Below are 22,923 nucleotides of genomic sequence, written 5' to 3'. Positions count from 1 at the left end.
CAGATCGCCATGTTGATTCGTTAGCTACTGCACGCATTTTTTTTCTCTCCTTCTTTCTGTGTTTTTCTCTCTCTGTGTATCTTTCTGTTGAAGAGCGTAGGCTCGAAACGTAAAGACTTGTTTTATTTATATTTCCTGAGCGCCATACTAATACAATTGTTCGTTTGTTTTCCACCTGCCTTCGTCTTTTGTTTATTTTCATAAAGCTTCCCGTTATATATATATATATATATATATATATATATATATATATATATATATATATATTATAAGGTACATGGACAAACTGAATTGGTATTATTCATAATATTTTTTTTTTTTTGCGAGATCTAGAATAGCACAGAACCATCCTTTCGCATGAAAACCTTCAACCAGCTGATATTTGGGTGCTTCAAACAGATTTAGCCAGTGGTTTCTCACCCGTGCGGAAGTGAGAACCCAAAATGTTTTTCGTGTTTTATTTTCCATTTTAGTTATCGCGTGTTATTATACTTTTTCTTACTTTTGTAGAATTACTAGTATTTTATAAATTTTCATCTGTCCCCACATTAATTGTATAACGTCTTTCGCTCGCATCTTTGAATAACATTTTTTGTCCCTTCCATAGGTCTTTGTAAACTCCTGATTAATTTTCATCGTACTTTATTAAATCTTTTCCCGAGCTTGTGGCTTAATAAGCAATTGTTGTTGTTGTTCTCGTTGTCATCTTCGTCATCATGATGTTTTCAACAGTTTTAAGTGAATTTCTAATGAACCAACCACAAGATGCACTTCCATTTCACTGAACTGTATGTACACCATTGACTGACTTATAGGAGTGTTTGTTGGAGTTTGCTTTGCTGTTCCTAGTGTTATATTTTGTTGACTTGTTTTTTCTATCTGCCGTACAGAAAATATGCAACGTGTTTGGTGTCATTTTGATAAATAGCATCTGTGTTTGTATAATATATAATATTGTTGCGTTAAGATCGCGTTGAATTTGAATCGTGTGGGTTGTAATGTACTCCCAGTTTCTTTTCAGCATTGCAAGTAATTCAATATTATTTTTTATTTCCTGTATTCCAGAAGCATCGAGTCATCGTTTTCGCAAGTGTAGCAACAAACTTGATCAGTGCCATGTTGCTGATTCCAGCTTGCTTCATATTTCTGTACTTTCGGTGCGTATTCTTATAACCTTCTTCATTAATGCAGTATGACAGCGTTGCTGTCAATCTTTACTCACTAGTAATTTTATATCATTTTCTTTCATGAAATATCAACACTCACGAAAAGTCTTCCCAGGGAATTTTGTTTGTTAGTGGAACATCACTGAGACGAGTGGAGAAGTTTAAGTACATCGGGGCCGCATTCACGAGTAATGGAAGGCAAGAGGCTAAATTGGATGCTAAAATTGCAGATGCTGGCACGGTAAAACGCCAGCTCCTGCATTCGATCCTCAAAAGAGGAGACGTTGGTAGAAAAAGCCAAATTTGCTATCTTCAGTTCGGTTTTTTGCCTACGCTCACCTATTGTCATGGGTGTTGGATAATGACGGAAAATGTATGATCGCGAATACAAGCGGTCGGAATGAGGTTTCTCTGAAGGATCTCTGGAATAAAGTTACTCGACAGAGTACATAGCTCGGAGATCAGGAAGTCTCCCCAGTTGCTATTTCTCCACATTGAGAGATCATAGCTCTGATACTACGGGCGTATGCTTAGAATGTCGGAGGAAAGAATCGCGATACGGATTCTTCAAGGGGAGAGAATAAGCAGGAAACTTAGGATAGACCAAGAACGAGATGGTTGAATAAATCCATGATTTCAGTTGGTTACGCTTGGAAATCCAGCCAGAATGTGTCATCACAGTTGCTTCTGATAGGACCCTATAGAGGAGGTGCCTGAGGACTCTAGCCCTACGATCCTCCCAAGAATAGCAGGCGGAAAAGATGGATGGATGGATGGATATTTACATTAGCAGGATCTTTCTTGTATTTTGTTAAATCTGACTATAATTGTTTAATCCGTTCAATTTAGGCAATTAGTCTCGTTTACCTGTTTGCTTATGATGAAATCGGAAAGTGGTAAAGAAGTTAAGATCCAAAATTATAGTAACGATTAAAATAATAAAACTAAAGTCGAAAACTGAACTTCTGTCATCGAAAACATCTAGATCCAACCTATTGAATATAAATGCACTAATTAATCTTCAGTTCGGACTTAACGACTTGTAGAATTATGGAGATATCAAAAATAGAAAGACTTTAATTTTCGATTTTCATAACGAATGAATATTCCGAAAGAGAGAGACAGAGAAAGACAGTCAGTCAGAGAAGCAGACAGACAGACTGACAAGTGGAGAGAAATAGAGAAAGAGAGAGGGGGAGTGAGATAGAAAGAGAGAGAGAGAGAGAAAACAGATAGAGACAGAGAGACAAACAGACTGACAGGTAGAAATAAACAGGCAGACAGAAACGTGAGTATGGGAAAAAGAAATAAAATTTCATTTGATAGTGAGCATTCTGTCCTACAATTTTTTTTATACAACCATTTCTAAAACGTTTCAGTTGTATTTATGGTGTAGACTAATATTCAGCATATATAAGTGTCTATATATGATCGCAAAACATGAAAATAACAGTATAAGACATTGAGCCATATTGTCCTTTGCGATTTCAAAATTTTAGACTTGAAGTATGAAAACGATATAAAGTGTCAAATTTGTCAGCGAAATAGCAAATTATTGCGAGGAAATAGATTTCAATTCAAAGAACTGCTAACTAAAATTTGCGAACGTTAGTATTAACTTATTTAATGTATATAGTAGCGCATCAATGGACGTTCTTAGCCCTCTCTTCGGTGACTGCCTTATTTCTAGGTTTGCTGACATTCCTTGGCCCCTTCGTCCCCTGATTTGTCCATGTGTAATTATTTCTTGTAGAGAAACTTTAAGGCACGTTCGTACATTGGACGATTTGAAGCAGGCTATTCGCATAGAAGTCACCCAAATCAACGGAGCAATGCTGGAGAGAGTGGAGGCCAACTTCCAAGCACGCCTTCAGAAATGCATCAATGAAAACGGACACCACATATTAGATATTGTTTTCCTCACTTAATTTTGACAAATGCTAATTCAATACGAACACACTGATGTCAATAAAGTTTGTTTGCAGCTAAAATTAATGATTCTGTGAATTTTTCAAAAACGTCCGTCATCTCTGCCCCACGCTGTATTTCGTTGGCTGCGTGCATAATAACTTAAGCACACTTGAGGGCTAAAATATTTATTGCCGGTCATAAAGATATTTGGTGTTGGCTATTTACAATGAAGAACATAAATATTTGCTGACTGGGATAGAGAGAAATAATGCGCCGCGTCCGTAGAAGTTACTTATGAGACATTGCGTGAACGTTCAGTTGGGTCTGTCCGAGAACTTGGAAATGTCTGCGCAAATGTCTATGGCAAGAGTGGAAACGCGTGTCGCTCAGCCGCCTTCAACACCCTGCGGTTAATTTAGCGGCAAAACGGTCTTTTATAGGGTATGAGAAGAACATTCTAGAAAACTATATCATGCCACAGCCTCACGCTAACTGGTCGATTAATAGACCAATCACGCGAAATTGAGATGGTTTTCTCGTGGTGTCTGACCAAATATCTAGCATTTAGGTTTTCGAATCTTCGACAATGCTAAGATTGACTGAGTTCTTTGCATATCTAGGTCGTTGTGTTGACAACGTTGTCAATAGCCAAGGCGCTCGTTTTTTACTGTGTATCAAGCAAACATACTAAATTTTTAATAGTTAAACTAATTAAATAGATACTGTTAGTAAATACATTCCATCGTCGAAATTAATAAAAGTACCGTGCTTTGCGAGCTCAAAACGTTGAGCTGAACTCATAGTCAAAACTTCATTTGACTACATTTATCAGGACACTGCAGTTGTAAGAAAACTGTTTAAAGTCACTGTCATATCGCTCGTTTCATCAGTTTTATTTTCCCAGTACTTGCCCATACCAAATCACGGAACTGGTACGAGGTTACGTGGAAATCTGTACGTGGTTACCCAACCTGCTAGAAATAAACGATAATCATCTTAAAGAAAAAAGGATACACTGGACAATGTAGTTCTTGATATACAAGAAGTTGGAATAGTTACGATTGAAACACCTCTAATTAAAGGTCAACTCGATCAGGACTAACAATACAGCTGGTGCAATTTTACAATAGATCAGCTGCAATTTTACAATAGATCAGCTGCAATTTTACAATAGATCATTTTTCTATGCAATGACAGAATATTTTTAAGACATCAATCCAGCTATAAGAAATTCATTTTGAGACTACTCTAAAAAATATACTGCGAGGATCTGAAGTGAGTTTTCTAGATTAAACCATGTTCATGAAGTGTTTATGTACATAAACTAAACAAAGAACTTGCAAAGAAAAAAAAATCATTAAATAACTGGTCGGTAATATGTAGTCTTGTAGACATACAAAATAAAAATTTAAATGAAGGATATAGTCGATAAATGATGCTTATTTTATCTCTGGAAAAAAAGTGTGAGTTAAACAAATAATAAGCTATAAAAGGAGGCCAGAAAAGTTGTTGAAGTAATTAACAAAAAGAAACAGGGTGGAGCCTATGATCTTTCCAGGCTGGTGAAATCGATGAATAGGAGGAAAATATATTTTTTAAAAAAGAGAGAAATTTTTAAAAAAAGGGAAAAAATGAACAAAAAGTATGAGAGGAGATTAAGAAACAAAGTAAATTACTAATGTTAATAGTGGAGATATGTATGTGGAATTTCTGGGAATAAAGTTAAAATGATAAATAAATAGAAAGTTATACACATGACCACGAATTGTGTGTTCTTGCAAGTGATTGCGCAAGGGAATGTGTGCGCGTGTTCATGGTTACGTTTTCACACCTTCATTACTTTTGTTTCGTGCCAACTAAGTTTTATTTCACACACAAACATACTGTTCGTAGTAAATGTTAATGTATTTAGTCATAAATTTTACAGTAGCTAAATGGCCTATGAGAACTAAGTATCTATTATGTATCTTCTTTCTGTTTTACTCGTTTACCAGTTAAAATAATATTGCCATTGATTTTGTTCGCAGGCTTCTGAGGATGCAGCATCGAATACGACTCCATGTCTGTCTTACTGTATCATTTATCTTCACAGCAATCTTTCAGATTCTGTGGACTATCTTAGTTCATCACGACCAGTTTCTAAATGCTCCAGAAGATACTTTGCTTCATAAAAACACAGTAAGCTACAAACCAGTATTTTATCTATTTCCTACGAATTTCTTACAGATTATTTTTATACTCATTTTTATCCGAGCAAATCATATTAATCATATTGGTTGCAAGTATTTATACATATTCTGAGCAACAATTTCCATTTCTTCCTCTCCTAACTAGCTTGCAGTCTATCACATATGATATTCATATCATTATCCTTGATGTGAAGTATGACAGAAGTTCTTGCAAATACTATAAAGGAATTGATCGCGTCTTCTAGATAACTGAACTTTTTCTTCTGCTTCTTTATCTTTGAACTCATCACTGGAAGCAATGATAACACTGTAAAATAAATTACTTTTTCATTGACTTGCAATACAGAGTTCAATTCTAAGTTCGGCAAAATATTACATACATCGTTGTGTTACTGAGTTTACAATACGATGTTTGTGCTCGATTTATTAGCACAGAAGCTTTTTTAAACTGAATAGTCAAGCTCGAACTGGTGCCCACTTTAAATAGTCTTAATCACATAAAGCATTTAAAAGGGAACCAAATTGGTTTAATTTCTTTCGTTATTCAAGAACAGCGCCCAGTATCATTTGCAATGTTTGTTCCTATATCACTTGTCTAACCCCAGTCTTTATTGATAACTTCTCAATAATATTCAAATTATCCGATTTGAAAAAAGTTTGTCTCATCTGATTAATACCCATGATTAGCAGCGGCCTAATAGATCACGGACGTACGTCGAAGAATAACCTGTTACAACTAAAGGCACAGTTGACCGAATCGATGCTCAATAACCAAAACATGATACTCGTTTCTCTAGCTGTTTACCTGTCCACTGTGTATTTGATGAACGCTTTATATACATACATCACTGGAATTGTAATAATCTTTAAAACTTTCCAGAAGTTTATCATTTAAGTATATATGAGCATGTCTAGACATGCAACTATATACATGAGAATACATACATAAAACAAAACATACAAATCTACATATATACATACATGCAGAAATACCCTATTGATGTTGCTGAAATTCCAATGAAGGAGCCTTGAATCTAGGTTAGAAACCGGCTCTTTTTCTATTGGCATGAAATATTGAAATAAAACTGAATAATGACATATGTATGTATGTATGTATGTATGTATGTATGTATGTATGTATGTATGTATGAGGCACGTGCCATCAGTAATTACTCAGGGTAGGCAGTTGGCGACTTTTATGTAGTAAAACTCAAAAAAATAAGCAAAACATAGGCGTGTGACTGAGTTGAAAGCAGAATTACTTCTGCCTTTATAGCATGTAAAGAAAATGGTGTTGTATGAGTGTGCGCAGCACGTGTACTACAGCATTACTATGCGTAACATAAGTACTGAGATTGAAAGGCAGGGACGAATTATGCCTACCTAATCTACAAAAAAAATATTTTGCATTTTATGCATAGTAATCAGAGTAATCTTCAAAATTTTATTAAATTAGGTACATATTTTTCCATAAAAGGAAACTTTTGTTATCGATTTCTTTTCTTCAAGGTAGGCACTGCCACCTTGCCTACCTTCATGGCACGTGCCTAGTACGTATATATATATATATATATATATATTATTATTATTATTATTATTATTATTGAGTGAGAGAGCAGTGCATGCCATCAAAGTGACACTGGGGTAAAATATACGAAGCCCAATATACCCATCATGACTACCCGTCTGATAAAGGTACACCAGGCACGTGCATCACAACCATATGTGCGCGACATGGTGATCTCATATCAAGATAAACAGCACATGACCTTGCAGGTGGGGCCCAGTTAGAATTTTCTTCAGGTTGAGTAGCCCATCCCACTCAAAAGGTCCCTGAATAAGGATTGTTTAAGGATGTTGAAAGAACCACCCATGTTTCCAGAGGTGAATTATTCAAACCCCAAAGAATCCCTCTCAACACATGGCTATGATGCTCCCCCACTACTTCTGCTCGTGATCAGAGATGCACATATCGTCAGCCACTAAGGGACATGCTCAACTGGTTAAGGTCAAACAACTGACAAGCAAATCTGTGGTATTGAGCAGAATATTTGCTGTAGCCCATCTTTTATACCAAGACAAAACAATGTACATGATAACACTTCCAATCAGTTAAGATCAGAAGCCATGAGAGCCACTGCCTGGTACTGCATCAGGGCATTTATTATTATTATTATTATTATTATTATTATATTATTATTATTATTATTATTATTATTAACTATTATTATTATTATTATTATTATTATTATTATTATTATTATTATTATTATTATTATTATTATTATTTTAACAAAGCTAATGTAGACTTAGAGATAGATGGATTCTATCAGAATGATTTTCCCTGACTTCATAAATGAATCGCCTGTCATGAACCTACTACCAAATAAATTTTGGGGTTCGCTATGTTAACTATATAGCTTTAGCATTCGGTTATATACCCTATACAGTATATGTATTAATAAAATGGGTCGGTCAGAGCAGATATACATTTAAAAACAGCATTTTAGCAGATTAGCCACTGTATGAGGCTTTCTTGATTCACATGTATGCCACGCGAGCTTCTGAGCACCAAGCCATGTAAATAATTGTGTCATTAACCTGCAGTGATATGTTCAAAAGTTAAAACCCCGGAAAAATTTGCATCTAATCCATTCAATGTAACATAAACCATTGATAAGCACCAACCCAGCCAACCTCAGAAGTTTACGTAGGAAGTGACACACCTTTCTAAGAATATAGAAGTATCTTTGGTTAAAAAAGAAAGTATGTTTCCAATAAAATGTTATTGAATTTTCAGGTTATATTACTTCATCATTGAACTGTAAACTACCTAGGAATTTCAGACATTTGTAAAATATTATAGAAAATAATGTTGCCATCAAAATCTGAGAAAATTATTTAGTATATATTAGAAAAAAATGGTAAAGCCGGCATGAAAAAAAATCGATATTATTTTATATTTAAATGTCATATCTGTTTTTCATTTTTAGGTTGGTTGCAGAATTTTATATTTTATGTCAAGTTACTTCCGAAGCACAAATTATTTTTGTATGTTCGTTGAAGGTTTATATCTTTGTCGCTTGCTATCGGCAACATTTAAAATACCAAAAAGATTAATTGGATACTATATTTTATGCTGGGGTAAGTCCATTCAGTAACTATAACTTTGAGTTCAAGTAGAGATAGAAAATCTGATAAACATAATGCATTGCTTGTTCATTACATGACTGTATGATCATATATATATATATATATATATATATATATATATATATATATATATATATATATATATTATCTGTTATATTTTACCTTCTTGTTTCAGTCATTTGACTGTGGCCATGTTGGGGCACCGCCTTGAAGGATTTTAGTCGAGCATATCGATCCAAAGACTTATTTTTTAAGCCGAGTACATATTCTCCCGGTCGTTTTTGCCGAACCGCTAAGTCATGTTGACGTAAACAGACCAGCACCCGGTTGTCAAGCGGTGATGGGTGGATAAACACAAACACAAACACACATATACATACATACATGCATACACTCAAAAGATGTCATCTTGGAGTAGCTTCCCTTGATTCCTTGTTTTATTCACGAGAATCTTCATGTATTCAACGAGAATGTTTTCCAAGATGGATACGAACACCTTTCCTCCATGTGATCAGCTTGAAAAAATGATTTTTAAGACTCTAGGATATTATTTCCCTACTTTACATGGAACCAATGGTAGCCTTAATTTACAATTAAAGAAATTCTATCCATCAATGTGGTGTTGAGCACTCATTTTCATCGTTCGACATTTACGTGTGTGTGTGTGTGTGTGTGTGTGTGTGTGTGTTTGTGTGTGTGTCTGTTTGTGTCAAGTTGCCATCTACATCCGTTAACGAATCTTCGTGAAACTTTGTACATGTTAAACCAACATCTAGTTTGTTACTAGACTTATTGCAGTTTAATAAAAAAAATTATAATTGGACGGCTAGAGCCCCTAGAAGGGATCCACATATAATCCATCTATTTTCCTTTAACGGCCAAGGGGAAATAACCCATTCATTTTTCTTTATTTTTCCCTTTTGCACACTGGTCATTTCTCCCTCCATTTATTAGAGAAGCAACATCATTAGTGACCGCTTGCCATTGGTTACATTGTATAAATACGTATGCGGCAAAAATAAAAATAAACTTTAGAGGTGCGTAAATTACATGATTAGATCGTTTCCAGAATTTTTTACAATTTTTTTTTATTGAAAAAAGACGTACAAAACGTAAACATACCTGAAGTTGACTCATTTAAATAACGGCTTAAATATAATGAAGTTGACTTTTATTTATGCCGGACGGTATAATGTTTACTTATTCCGTATAAATTTACTTAAACCATTAAATGATTAATTACTTTTTGTAGTTTGACGTTCATGCTGGTAATCCTGATCCGAGCCAGATTTTACATTGCTTGGAGTTTCTACCTATCGCAATGGAGCACCATTGACATACATAGTAATATGGATACTCTTGACTGAAAAAATGTAATGATATGAATAACCTTGATTGTATGATTTTATTTTTGTCTGTTTATTACTAGGCACAGATTTAAGTTTGTTGTACTGTTAACACCAATTTCCAACATTGGCTTTATTAACATTAACATGTCTTCCGGCAGTTCTATTGCCACGTTCAAATGCATATTCAACATATTTAATTTCTCCTTCGCAGTAAACGACTCATAAGTTCTGCCCATACTAATAATAACGGTAATGACACATTTTTAAGTTTGCTTGACATTGTATAAGTGTGAAAGGGATAAAATTTCGATAGTCCATATCAAAGATTCCCACAAGAATAGGCGGAAAACCAGAACATGCGACAAGAAGACGCTTTCGACCAATCAGAATTCTGTTTACATAATCAGTTTGATCGGTCACCTTCCTCTGTCGGTTGAGTAAAGTGTCATCCAAGCTGATGTTTATTTGTAATTAAACTTAATTTGTAACACTTGTGCATATTTATCAGCTTTGTGTTTGTTGATAAGAATTATCAACAACTTTTCCTGTGATCGTGATTTCAGAAGACATACAGCAGTATGCTAAAGATCTGACATAATCTCTTGTGGGCAAGAAATGTAAAATAAAGTTTATTATAAACAACACAAACACTTTGTAATTTAATAGCTTTCAATGTGATACCTGTTAGACAGAAATTATTTTTATTTAATGAAAATTTAATAAAATCTGATTATAAGTAAGTGAAATTGTGTTAAATACAACTAAATTGAAAGTTTTTTTCCCCTGGCCTTATCGGCAATTCTGAAAACTTTTGGGTACGAATTTTACATGAGAAGAAGCTTTTTTTAACAAATTTTTTCCTGAAAATCCGTTAGTGACTTATTCACCATGGTATTAATAACTTATTGGAATTTCCTAAAAATAAGATCCTATTACCGGGTACGTCATCTAGTATATATATATATATATATATATATATATATATATATATATATATATATATATATATATATATATATAATATATATATATATAAACAACAGAGAAGAAAGTTTACCACGTTTCTCTCTTAGTCTGAGAATTATCTTACATTCAAAAATATATAATACGTATGTTCATATTAGTATGTTTAAATGGAAAAAATATTATATGTATATATATATATATATATATATATATATATATATATATATATATGTTTGCGCGTATATGTATGTGTACATATGCATATATGCGTTACTCATGTGTATGCAGAATAATTTTGATATAACTGTATGATATATTGATATATTGATTATAAAATTAATATCCTTATAACTTTCATAAATATCTGTTTATATATTATATTATAATCTATATTTTATATACTATCTATTGTGAATAACAGAATACATCTAATATTTATGATAATAATAATATAAGTAATAACTGAATATTATATATGCTTATGGGTGTAGATGTGTATGTATATTTCAGTATATATAAGTAGTTATGTATAACTATATATGTATGTATATATATGTGCATCAGCATGGCCGCAGCTCTGAGCTGAAACTAGAAAAAAATATATATATATATATATTCAAAATATGTGTATTTTGTTTATTTTATATTTATATTTATTATTATAACTTAACATTTGTACTTTATAATCTCTGACGAAGCCTAGAGATATATACAAGTACCTCATGCTCATCTACCTCAATCCACTTGAGTAATATAGGTAGAATGAGGTATTTTTATCTATTGGCTGAAACAGCTGTAAGTTATTTTACCAATCTATATTCATGTTTTTTATAATAATTACTGGTATCCTTATATATTACTATATTTTATATCTTATATTTTATATGTAAAGAATAATATGCTATATGTATGTTATTATAATTATCAGTTTAATAAATAAATAAGTTAACATTTTAATGTCCAAAAGTTGATGAACCACCTATTGTTCTCCTCCATTTTCTTATTTGCTATATATATAAACGACAGGCTTCTTCAAGTTTCCGTCGACCAAATCAACTCACAAGGCTTTGGTCGGCCCGAGGCCATAGTACAAAACACTTACCTAAATGGGACTGAACCTGGAGCCATGTGGTTAGGAAGCAAGCTTCTTACCACACAGCCACGCCTGCACCTACGCACATCTACGCTTTTATATTCACGTGTACACATACACATGTATACAGACTTCTCACCCTTAATAACGTAATAACTAACTAATATATTTCTATAGTGAATTTTGCTCAAATAAGGAAATAAACCAATGAAATGAATTTTTTTTTTTTTTGGTATTTTCTTTACAGCACTTAGTGCAATTAAGTACAATTTTGTTTCTCACAAATGGAGCAACTTCCTTCTACACACAAATCACTTGGGAAATGAATAGTCCGTGTTTCCTGTTTTCCTTCAAAGAAATTGATGAAAAATGTTAAATATGAATAGTTCATATTTAAAGCAGAAATCGTGTTATATTTATATAGTATTTGATCCTTATGTCATTTAGTTATTAATATCATAATTAAGAATTCATTTTAATACACCTTTTCAATGGATTTTTGGATTCTTTCGGCTGCACGGTGCGAAGACCAGTTCACCATAATGTACATTTATTGTACAGTTCATGTTAGGCTCAACGTAAACATTAAGTATTAAATAACAAACACACTCTAACACACATATACACACGCACACTCACTCACTCAACAACATATTTGGATAGGTGTGGAACAGTCAAAATCTGTTCAAAACCCAAATCAAGGTGCACGAAATCTATATATTTTCGCTGAATATCAATACACATATGTATATAGATGGATCCCTAATTAAAGCATCAAAGGTTATTAGAAACTTGAATCAAACTGCTAATCATAATTATGCAATACAAATATGAGCACAAAGTTATTCAATATTTGGGGATGAGAACGATGTTTAGAATTAATTCAAATACCAACACGTGTTTCTTTCAAAGTTAGGGTGAATTAACATAAACGAAATTCTCTAGGAATTACTCACAAAATTACTCGCTAATGACTACACTGAAATTTAAATTAAAATGAATGGACTTTGCACGTGATCTCAAGTCTCCTAGTTGAATAGTCCAGCGATCAATGAAATATCCGACTTAGCCATCTATAATTTCTTTCAGGCATTAGTTGTCCGTCCAGCCAAAATACAGGTTCTCAACCGTTCCAGGTCTCAGCTAGTGGTCCTTGTTTCACCTAATCAGCTATTAACATTGCACTTGTTTTTAAGGTTAACCAATGAAAATGTTCAAGGTTTTATTTATTTATTTCTTTTGTAGGTTTTCCTTTGGTTCCGAATTTAATTTACGCAATAGTCCGGGGAACATTGTATAACGAAAGGTATTATATATTTTCTTTAGTCATGATATAATTCAATGTTTTAATTTTTTTACTCAAGTGTATAAGGCGTCACAAATAGCAGCGCATGGATTAACTATTTTAGTTTCTTGCCCTGATTTCTTTACTTCTGTTTTCGTAACTATCTGAAGCTCAATTTTACTTTCATACTTCTAATACCAATAAAAAATATAGTAATGAAATACAGAGTCGATTAGATCGAGGATCTCGGTCCATTTTATGAAAAGTAGCCGTGTATGTTAAGAAAAATTTTTTTAAAGGCCACACCTGTTTCTGCGATTGTGATTACAGTTTCTAGAAAATCTCAATAAACTCAGTTGGAATCCTACGGAAAGCCTTTGAAATCTAGTTTAGCTCAAATATTTACTGCGTTAGTTCTTGCCGATCTTAATAATTCAACGCTCTTAACTCAAAAAGCTTTGCCGCTTTGTTAGCGACTGGCTTGAACTCTCTCAAGAACTTAATTTAAACATAAATGTATACATACATACATACATACATACATACATACATACATACATACATACATACATACGAATATCACAATTTAATATCCATTTATTATTTTTACTCCACACTTTCAATTTGAGCAGATGCTGGATGAATAACACCGACGGGTACGAATGGATTCTATATACTCCGAATCTACTATGCCTTGTTGTAAGTAACTTGATGTCGACATGAGGCTACTGATGTTTTGTGTTGTTGTTGTGGGTGATGGTGTTGTTGTCGTTGTTGTTGGCGGTTGCGGTGATGATGGTGGTGGCGGTGGCGGTGGTGGTGGTGGTGGTGGTGGTGGTGTGGTGGTGTTAGTGGTGTAACTCATTGAGATTACACTCACTGTGTGTTATTTTCTAGATGTAGTCTTAAACAAAATTCTATTCGAAAATAACTTCAATATGAATTATAGTAGCAAAGATGCCAAAGAATTATACTTCTCTCCAGAAAACGAGAGCTCTTTCATCTACTTAATTACGTGAAAATTGAGATAAGATTCGGCCTGCCTCACCTACTAACAGATTTCTTTCTAGTGGCATGTGATATACAGAAAATATTCTATTAAGGGCCTTGCTTAAATTAACGTCTTCACACTACTCCAGATCCTCCCTATCTTATCAATATCCTAAACACTCTGTACTTTAGTTGTTTGTTAATATAAAACAGCATTGAAAACGAAGCAGCTCAACTTGCAACATTTGTTGCTGATTTCATATAAGCTTTCTTCATCTGAAGTTGTAGATCCGTGGAAGTATAGCTATAGTTGCTAACGAACACAAAATAAGATATTTTCTTTTTTTGCCATTCTTACAGAGAAAGGTAGTAGGTTATACTTTGGTGGGATAGGATGGTACAACTTTTGAAACAAATATATGATAGTGGTGCTTTGGCCATCACCTAGTTTAAATAAATACCCCACTATGCAAGCTAAGAAGGGACTTCCTACACCAAGATTTCACAACAGGGCTGATTTCGGCCCCGTGAGAGCATAAATTAGTCCTGAGGATGCAAATCGGACGAAATTTGATTAAAGCTAACAGAAAGTTTATCCAGACAACGATTATGATTAAATTATTGTCAAATTGTCCATCGAGATTTTAAGACACGTTTTAGAGTCTGTTTTATTTTGTCGATGATCTTAAAAGGAAATAATCAATAAGAAGTGCAGTGAAGCGAAATCATCATCTAAAGCATTCTGTACTAACTTGATGGCGGTTACGCATCAGCGCTCACCTCTTACCTGATGAGAAACGTTAGTGGGGATTATTTTCTATGATAAAACCACCCTTGTGTTATTGCTTATTATCTTCTTGTGCTGTAAAGATTCTTAATTTTTACGTTTAAGCTTTGTTTCAAGTACAGACAATGTCTTCATTCTCACGTTTCTAGTCTCTCTATAGAGTTGCTGGGGATGGGGAGGAGCTGTCAGCCCCAGACGACGATTTGGGGGGACGACCCTTTAGAGACTGTTGCATAAAACTGTATAGGCTTAGGGGCCCTGATTGGTGTCAAACTCAAGGGCTGCCCCAGGCGGTACGCACTCTAATTACACCACTGAAGTCAATTTAGTTTCTCAATTAGTGATTATGCTTCACTTTCTTATATGATAAAAATTCATGAATAATGAGTACTGACATAATTGTAAATGTAAATTTGCTTTGGAAATATTACAAGGATCAAAGCGAGGAATGCAAAATTGTTGTACATCTTGAGAATGAGGCTATTTTAATTTAGACATCTACCGCTAAAATCTTTATTGAATTATTTTTAGTCTGCTTTTATTTCTAGCAGCCAAACTGGCGTCGTTAATTACTTTAAAAAAAAGCTTAAATGATTCACAAGATTGTGATAAAATGGCATCTTCTATAACAAATTTGAAAACATAACTGTTATCACACATAGTTAGATATTTTTATTTGAAGATTGGGTGAGAAGGTCAAAACTGTGTGTTGGAGGTTGAAGGTTTTGTATACCAGCAAAATACCAATCAACTCCAGAGCTTTTCTAATTTTACGTCTAAACCGTTTACAAAGGTAAAGTATTTTTAAATATTTTTATTGTTGTCAACTTTTTATCATAATTACATAATGCACAAGACTCCTTATATGAAGTGGAGCGAAGAAAAAGTGCCGCCTATATCATGGTTAAGGCCTATTTTATGGTTTTATTGCCTTCGCAATCCAAAAGATTATTGAGACGTATGCTTATCATTGAAAATCTATCTTCATGTAATGCGTCTACAGCAAGTCAACTTGGTCGGCCTCAGAACTTTCTGAGTTATACTCACAGCAGGAATTAAACTCTTACTGTGAGTCGTTTCTGTCGTGAACAGATTGGTAGACAGAGCCATTTGGAACTAATGACACAGTACGAAATCCACGAACCTTTTGGCTGATAGTCATACTATTTTTGGATGTCTTTAGGTTCATCGAAACTTTTTTTTTTTAGTAATAAATTATTCCCTCATTATTTTCGGGAAAATATTCAGATAGAAATTCGTATTTGATTTCAAACACAAAAAAATTATATGTAATAACTAATGTAGATGCTTTACTGTATCAAAAGTGGCATCGAGTATTCTGAGTTAACTCAAGTAGAAGTCTTTCATCCGTCCAACACTGAAAATATACACAAGTAAATTAAATCGAGACACTCGATTATACATACTTTAAAGAAATATTTATACACCAAGAAATCGTAGAAGAATGTCAGTATGTGAAGTTAGATTAGATGAATTCATCTCTTCATGTTTACAATTAGCTAATGTTGTTCTATTTTAGGGAAACGTCCTCTTCTTAATCTACATACTGGTAGTACTATTTAACCAACTGCAAGCTCATCCAAATGAACCTCATGATTATAGGTAAGTTCAGTAAATTGTAACTTTTATGCCTACACCCGTACATCTCTTGAGTTTTTTTGTTTTTTTTAATTTGTACATCACAAAATTTATATTTTAGCAGGTTAATATTTTCATTCTTACATTCTTATCTAATTCCGCCAAGGCCGACTTTGCTTTTCATCCTATCGGGGTCGATAAAATAAGTACCAGTTGAGTGCTGGGATCGATGTAATCGACTTGTCACCTCCCCCGAAATTGCTGGCCTTGTGCCAAAATTTGAAACCGTTATTACTTTCTTACTTCATGACAGTTTGAGAGCAAAGTCAGGAAGGCGCTGAGCAAAAGGCTTTATTGTATTTAGTTATGTCCCTTTACATTCTAAATCTAAATCTTCCGCCGCCCTTGACTTCACTTTTCATTTCTATGGGATCGATTTAAGAAAAAGTATAAGTATTTATAACATAGGTAAAATCGATCGGTATTTTAATGTAAAAAAAAAAGAATTACATACATGCTACTACTGCGTATTATCTGCTTGCTTATGTACTAAGTGTTTTTCAAAACGCTACATATGGTAACTTAAATAAGCCGTTTTGAATGGCAGTAACCCAGATCGAATATTTTATTACCAGAAACTCGTTAATTAATTTCAAGGGCTGTCTAGAACAACACGCTCAAGCTACGCCACTACTTCCTAAAATAAAAGATGGAATGATCATGACTTGAGCGCCTTGACTAGAAGTCAGTTTGATCAGCAAAGAAACAGCTTGTCAGTCTAGGTGTGTGCCAGCATATATCATTTAACCATTTGACATGCAAGTGCTATTGTGCATGCAAATGTTCATAATCTTGTATATGACTAATAAAATTTACTAACAAAATGTAGGTTTATGAATGAAAAACATACTTTCTTAGTAACAATAGTTGCAGGCAGCTAAATCGTCACAGAAATTCAATCCATATACTGTTTTATGGGTTTCAGTTATTACACTGCGCCATGCTGGGGCACCATTTTAAGAGTTTTAGTCGATCACATTGACCCTAATATTTATTTCAGTTTGATACTTATTTTATCGATCTCAATTTATCACATTTCTAGGTTACACGCTTTCGCACAACACCAGTTTTACATCAATAAATTACTCTCACACACACGCACGCACATACGCACGCGCATGCACGCACACACGCACACGAGCGCACACATATTTATACATAGTCGTCTAAAAATCCATAAGTCAGAATTGAATATACGCTCGTGTATTTGTCAAAAGAGTGGCAATATTATCAATTATTATAGATCCATTTCAGTCGATTTTATCAATCTGTTTTACACTGGATATTAGATAACCAGACATCAATACAACAGCACAGTTATTCAGAAATGGCAGGGATTTTTTTCCATACATGCCATCTGTATACATGCATAGTTATCATATAACCGTGCTGTTATATAATATCCGGTTATTAATACCTAATGCGAAACCGATCGGTAAAATCTGCTGAAATGAATCTATTATACTGTTTACTTTGATTAATATATCAAAGGCTTCCGTACAGTTCCCATCTAATGAATTCTACATATAAGGTATTGGCCAACAGCGAGACTACAGTAAACGATACTTACTTAGGTATAGTGCAGTAACATTGAACCCGAAACCACTCAGTTGCGAAGTGTATTGCTTAACCACACAGCTATGCTTGCTCTTGTACATATTAACAATTCTGTTGAAAGTGTGATGAATAGCAGTAGAAAATTAATTTATTTCTATAAGTAGCTAATTGCAAGGTGACCTTTGCCGGCTACAATATATTCTGAGAATATTGATTGAGAAATGAATTTGCTGAAGGTGTTGCCGAAGGAAAAGAACAGGGGAGTTTGCTTTCTACGTTATGTACGTTAATTGTCCAATTAACTTGTAGAAAATGTTACGTATGCCTGTGTATATCTTTGTGTTTGTGTGTGTGTCTGTGTGTCTGTGTGTGTCTGTGTGTTCGTGTGTATATATATATATATATATATATATATATATATATATATATATATGCAGTTGATTATGTGTTCGTATATACATTTATTTATTTATTCATTCATTTATGTGCAGACAATATGTGCGTGTCTATATATATGTATGTATGTATGTATGTATGTATGTATGTATGTATGTATGTATGTATGTATGTATGTATGTAGGTAGGTAGGTAGGTAGGTAGGTAGGCAGGTATGTATATGTATGTGTGTATATATATATATATATATATATTATATATATATATATATATATACCCCAATAAAGAAAAAATATGTAATGACCATTATTTACACCTTGTCTCATATCTACTACATATGTGGAAATCTGTGGGTGTGTTTGTTTGTGGCGTTGTTATCTAACTCCTCCTACATCGTGTTATCGATTTCGATGAAACTTGACACGTGAATAGAACTCATGTCTGGAAAACTGATGACATACTTAGATTGTTGAAAAAATCGATAACAGGGCCCCTGGAAGGGATTCTTATATCTACTACATATAACTAATATATTATTTTTAACATCCAAGGGAAATAACCCATTCGCCCCTGAAAGGGATCCTTATATATAGCCAAGGGAAATAACACATTCACGTTCGTAAATTATTTCGTATAAATCAAATTGAGTATGCTTATTTCTTAGTATTTGAACTATTTGAGTTATTTTCGCAATTTATCCAGTACAACGCTTAAACAAGTAAATAGTATCTTGTATATCACTGTGTAAAGACCAGTTTGACTGGAGAGCAACCTCAGATTTAAAATATGGCATGATGATGAACTATAAGAATACTTTGAGTTCTTTACTAATCTAAACAATATTGTTAGCCTGGCGTACTAACAGAGAACTTATGAAGTATTTTGCCCGGATTGATAATCCTTTACTAATAACTCTGTTTAATATAAGTGTGTGCGTGTGTGTATGTGTGTGTGTGCGCGCGCGCGTGTATCTGTATATATATATATATATATATATATATATATATATATATATAGAAGCATATATATATGATATATATAATATATATATATTATATACATATATACATATATATATATATACATATATATATACATATATATATATATATTCGTCCTTAGTCGAAAGACACGTGTTGTTATGTCCTATTATTTGCATTTGTATAACATTCTCCGTTTTTTCCCGTCCTTGTTTTCGAATACATTCGCTGCTTTCTTCCAAGGAATCTAATGCTCTTAGCTTAGTTTTTCCTTGGGGCTGGCCAGATTGGAGCAATCTCGAGTATAACCAGCCGAAATCGCAAAGATAATCTGGAATGTATATATATATATAAATATAAGGGATGGACCAGAAGTCCCTGACTTCCGCGACATCGGGAAGTTAATTGAAAGCTTCTAGAATATTCGAGAATGTTCATTAGATCCCTTTTTCGTTTTGCTTTCCTGCTTGACCACTAGGTGTTACTACAAGTCCTTCATCAGCTTTAATATATCTTCAGTTTCATCTTGTGTATCTCAGTCAATAACATTGATATTGTTAAAAGTCTTTGTCCTCTATTAGGGTACGGAAATTTACGAAACATAACACCTGCTATGATTTTAAGGAATTTATCAGTTCTTTTTTTTTTTCAACGATATGGTATTCGGTAATGCAAACGTACGCAAGAACTAAACGTGTTTGGATTTATTATTATATGTAAAAAAAAGATAACTTCCATTCAATTTTATGCACATCTTCAAGTCCTTTACGTACTGCGATTTCAGAAGTATGACGACGCTTGAACTATACAATAATAATTAAAAACTGATACGGAGTTCCTATTGTTGCCAATAACCCTTTAATGTATGATTCCAATCTCGCCAAAATATCCACAGTGAAATTTAAAGGCGATATTACCGCTGGTCTCCACTTTGTTCTAGAGTTATTGAGCGGGGTTTAAGCAAATTAAATAATAGATCAGCTTACGGTATCAATTGACAAGCTGGAAGACCAGATCCAACCATAGTGATGATTAAACTATTGCAGCAAAAACTTTCAACCTACAGCTTCTTTAGTATTGTCAAGCAGTATTCGGTAAGACAATATTTGACGATATAATGTCAAATATATAGGGCGGCGAGCTGGCAGAAACGTTAGCACGCCGGGCGAAATGCTTAGCAGTATTTCGTCTGCCGCTACGTTCTGAGTTCAAATTCCGCCGAGGTCGACTTTGCCTTTCACCCTTTCGAGGTCGATAAATTAAGTACCAGTTACGCACTGGGGGCCGATGTAATCGATTTAATCCATTTGTCTCTCCTTATTTGTCCCCTCTGTGTTTAGCCTCCTGTGGGCAGTAAAGAAATGGGTATTTCGTCTGCCGTTACGTTCTGAGTTCAAATTCCCGCGGGTCGACTTTACCTTTCATCCTTTCGGAGTCGATAAACTAAGTACCAGTTACGCACTGGAGGCCGACGTAATCGACTTAATCTGTTTGTCTGTCCTTGTTTGTCCCCTCTATGTTTATCCCTTTGTGGCCAATAAAAAAATAAGAAACGTTAGCACGCCGGGCGAAATGCGTAGCCGTATTTCGTTTGCCGTTACGTTCTGAGTTCAAATTCCGCCGAGGTCGACTTTGCCTTTCATCCTTTCGGGGTCGATTAAATAAGTACCAGTTACGCACTGGGTCGATATAATCGACTTAATCCGTTTGTCTGTCCTTGTTTGTCCCCTCTATGTTTAGCCCCTTGTGGGTAGTAAAGAAATAGGTATTTTGTCTGCCGCTACGTTCTGAGTTCAAATTCCGCCGAGGTCGACTTTGCCTTTCATCCTTTCGGGATCGATAAATTAAGTACCAGTTGAGTTCTTGATCTAATCGACTGCCCAACCTCCCCAACAGTTTTAGGCCTTGTACCTTTACTTTTTTACTCTTTTACTTGTTTCAGTCATTTGACTGTGGCCAAGCTGGAGCACCGCCTTTAGTCGAGCAAATCGACCCCAGGACTTATTCTTTGTAAGCGTAGTACTTATTCTATCGGTCTCTTTTGCCGAACCTCTAAGTTACGGGGACGTAAACACACCAGCATCGGTTGTCAAGCGATGTTGTGGGGACAAACACAGATACACAAACATATACACATACACACATACATACATACATATATATATGTATGTGTGTGTGTGTGTGTACATACATATATACATATATACGACGGACTTCTTTCAGTTTCCATCTACCAAATCCACTTACAAGGCTTTGGTCGACCCGAGACTATAGTAGAAGACACTTGCCCAAGGTGACACACAGTGGGACTGAACCTGGAACCATGTGGTTCGTAAGCAAACTACTTACCACACAGCCACTCCTACGTAAAAAAAGAATACATTCTGCATCATTGGATATCTGCTTAAAGATGTCACACTCTAAATAATAATAAAAAGTTTAATAAAAGTGAAGAGCAAAGACATCACAGTTTAAAAAGCAGTTGTTAATGATATTCACTATCTTTCCAGTTCATACCATGCCTTTATTCTAAAAACAAAATCGATATACCTTTTTTTCTTCTTCCTTTTCATTCCAGACGAACTCTGAAAGCTATTTTCATCATGATACCGCTGTTAGGACTCCAATTGCTATTTATCATCTACAAACCGCATACATACTTTCATGAACTCCTGTCAGTTATAATTGTCAATTCTCAAGCAAGTACTTCATTTGTGATATAATTAACCAACAATAAATCGCTCTTCCTATTAATTATCTGCCAGCAACAATTTAGAAATTTCATTATGTCAGATAGTTTGAATTATAAGAATAATATCAATTTTGAACTTTTGATAGCAGAAGACAAAGAATTCCAGGAAGTGACAAAGAAGATATATTGCAGCATGAGACTAAAGATACTGTGGAAAATTAAAAATAGAAATAATTCATGCTGCATTAAGTGTTACTGGTTATTGTCTGGAAATAAAGAACATTATAAAAATAGTAAAATAGGAGGGGCTAATCGATTATATCGACCCCAGTACTCAGCTAGTTCGAATCTGCCAGTTGCCGCTTTAATGATATAAATAATCAGATCTTTTCAGTTTCATCGGCAGATCGAGAAATTAATTTTTTGTAACTAAACACTTTCAAACTTCGGACACTGGTAGAATGTGTCATATAAAACATCCTTTACTCTTAGCGTTGTTGAGAAAAGTTTCTATTTACGAAGTTATTTCGTGTTAAAGTTGTATTTCGGTAATTTCAACTAATCAATGACGTGAATTCAGCTGAATAAAATTACTGCTGTTGTTTTTCAACAACAACAATCGGCGGTTTATATTTCGTTTGTCACTGTTATTTATGATATCGTTCGTGCGTTTATACTGGTTTTAGCTTTAGGGTTTTAGGGTTAGGGATATGGTTTTAGGGTTAGGGTTAGGGTTTGGATTTTAGGGTT

General features: G+C 34.1%; 1 protein-coding gene across 2 annotated transcripts in view; it reads left to right on the top strand.

Moving 5' to 3' along the window:
* Positions 1-22,923, top strand: part of LOC115210453 (calcitonin gene-related peptide type 1 receptor-like) — a 104,105-nt gene that overhangs the window by 59,084 nt on the left and 22,098 nt on the right. Inside the window, exons 4-10 of one of the 2 annotated variants that reach the window (XM_036502020.1) lie at positions 1,066-1,157; positions 5,105-5,255; positions 8,260-8,410; positions 13,073-13,133; positions 13,745-13,811; positions 16,430-16,512; positions 22,060-22,180. In XM_036502020.1, the coding sequence (XP_036357913.1) occupies positions 1,066-1,157; positions 5,105-5,255; positions 8,260-8,410; positions 13,073-13,133; positions 13,745-13,811; positions 16,430-16,512; positions 22,060-22,180 (726 nt within the window). Of the gene's footprint in view, positions 1-1,065; positions 1,158-5,104; positions 5,256-8,259; positions 8,411-13,072; positions 13,134-13,741; positions 13,812-16,429; positions 16,513-22,059; positions 22,181-22,923 lie in introns of both variants that reach the window. The other variant, XM_036502019.1, reaches the window with a different exon arrangement.

This window comes from Octopus sinensis, linkage group LG4, assembly GCF_006345805.1.
Source record: "Octopus sinensis linkage group LG4, ASM634580v1, whole genome shotgun sequence".
NCBI lineage: Eukaryota > Metazoa > Mollusca > Cephalopoda > Octopoda > Octopodidae > Octopus > Octopus sinensis.
This window is presented reverse-complemented; position numbering and strand designations above follow the sequence as displayed.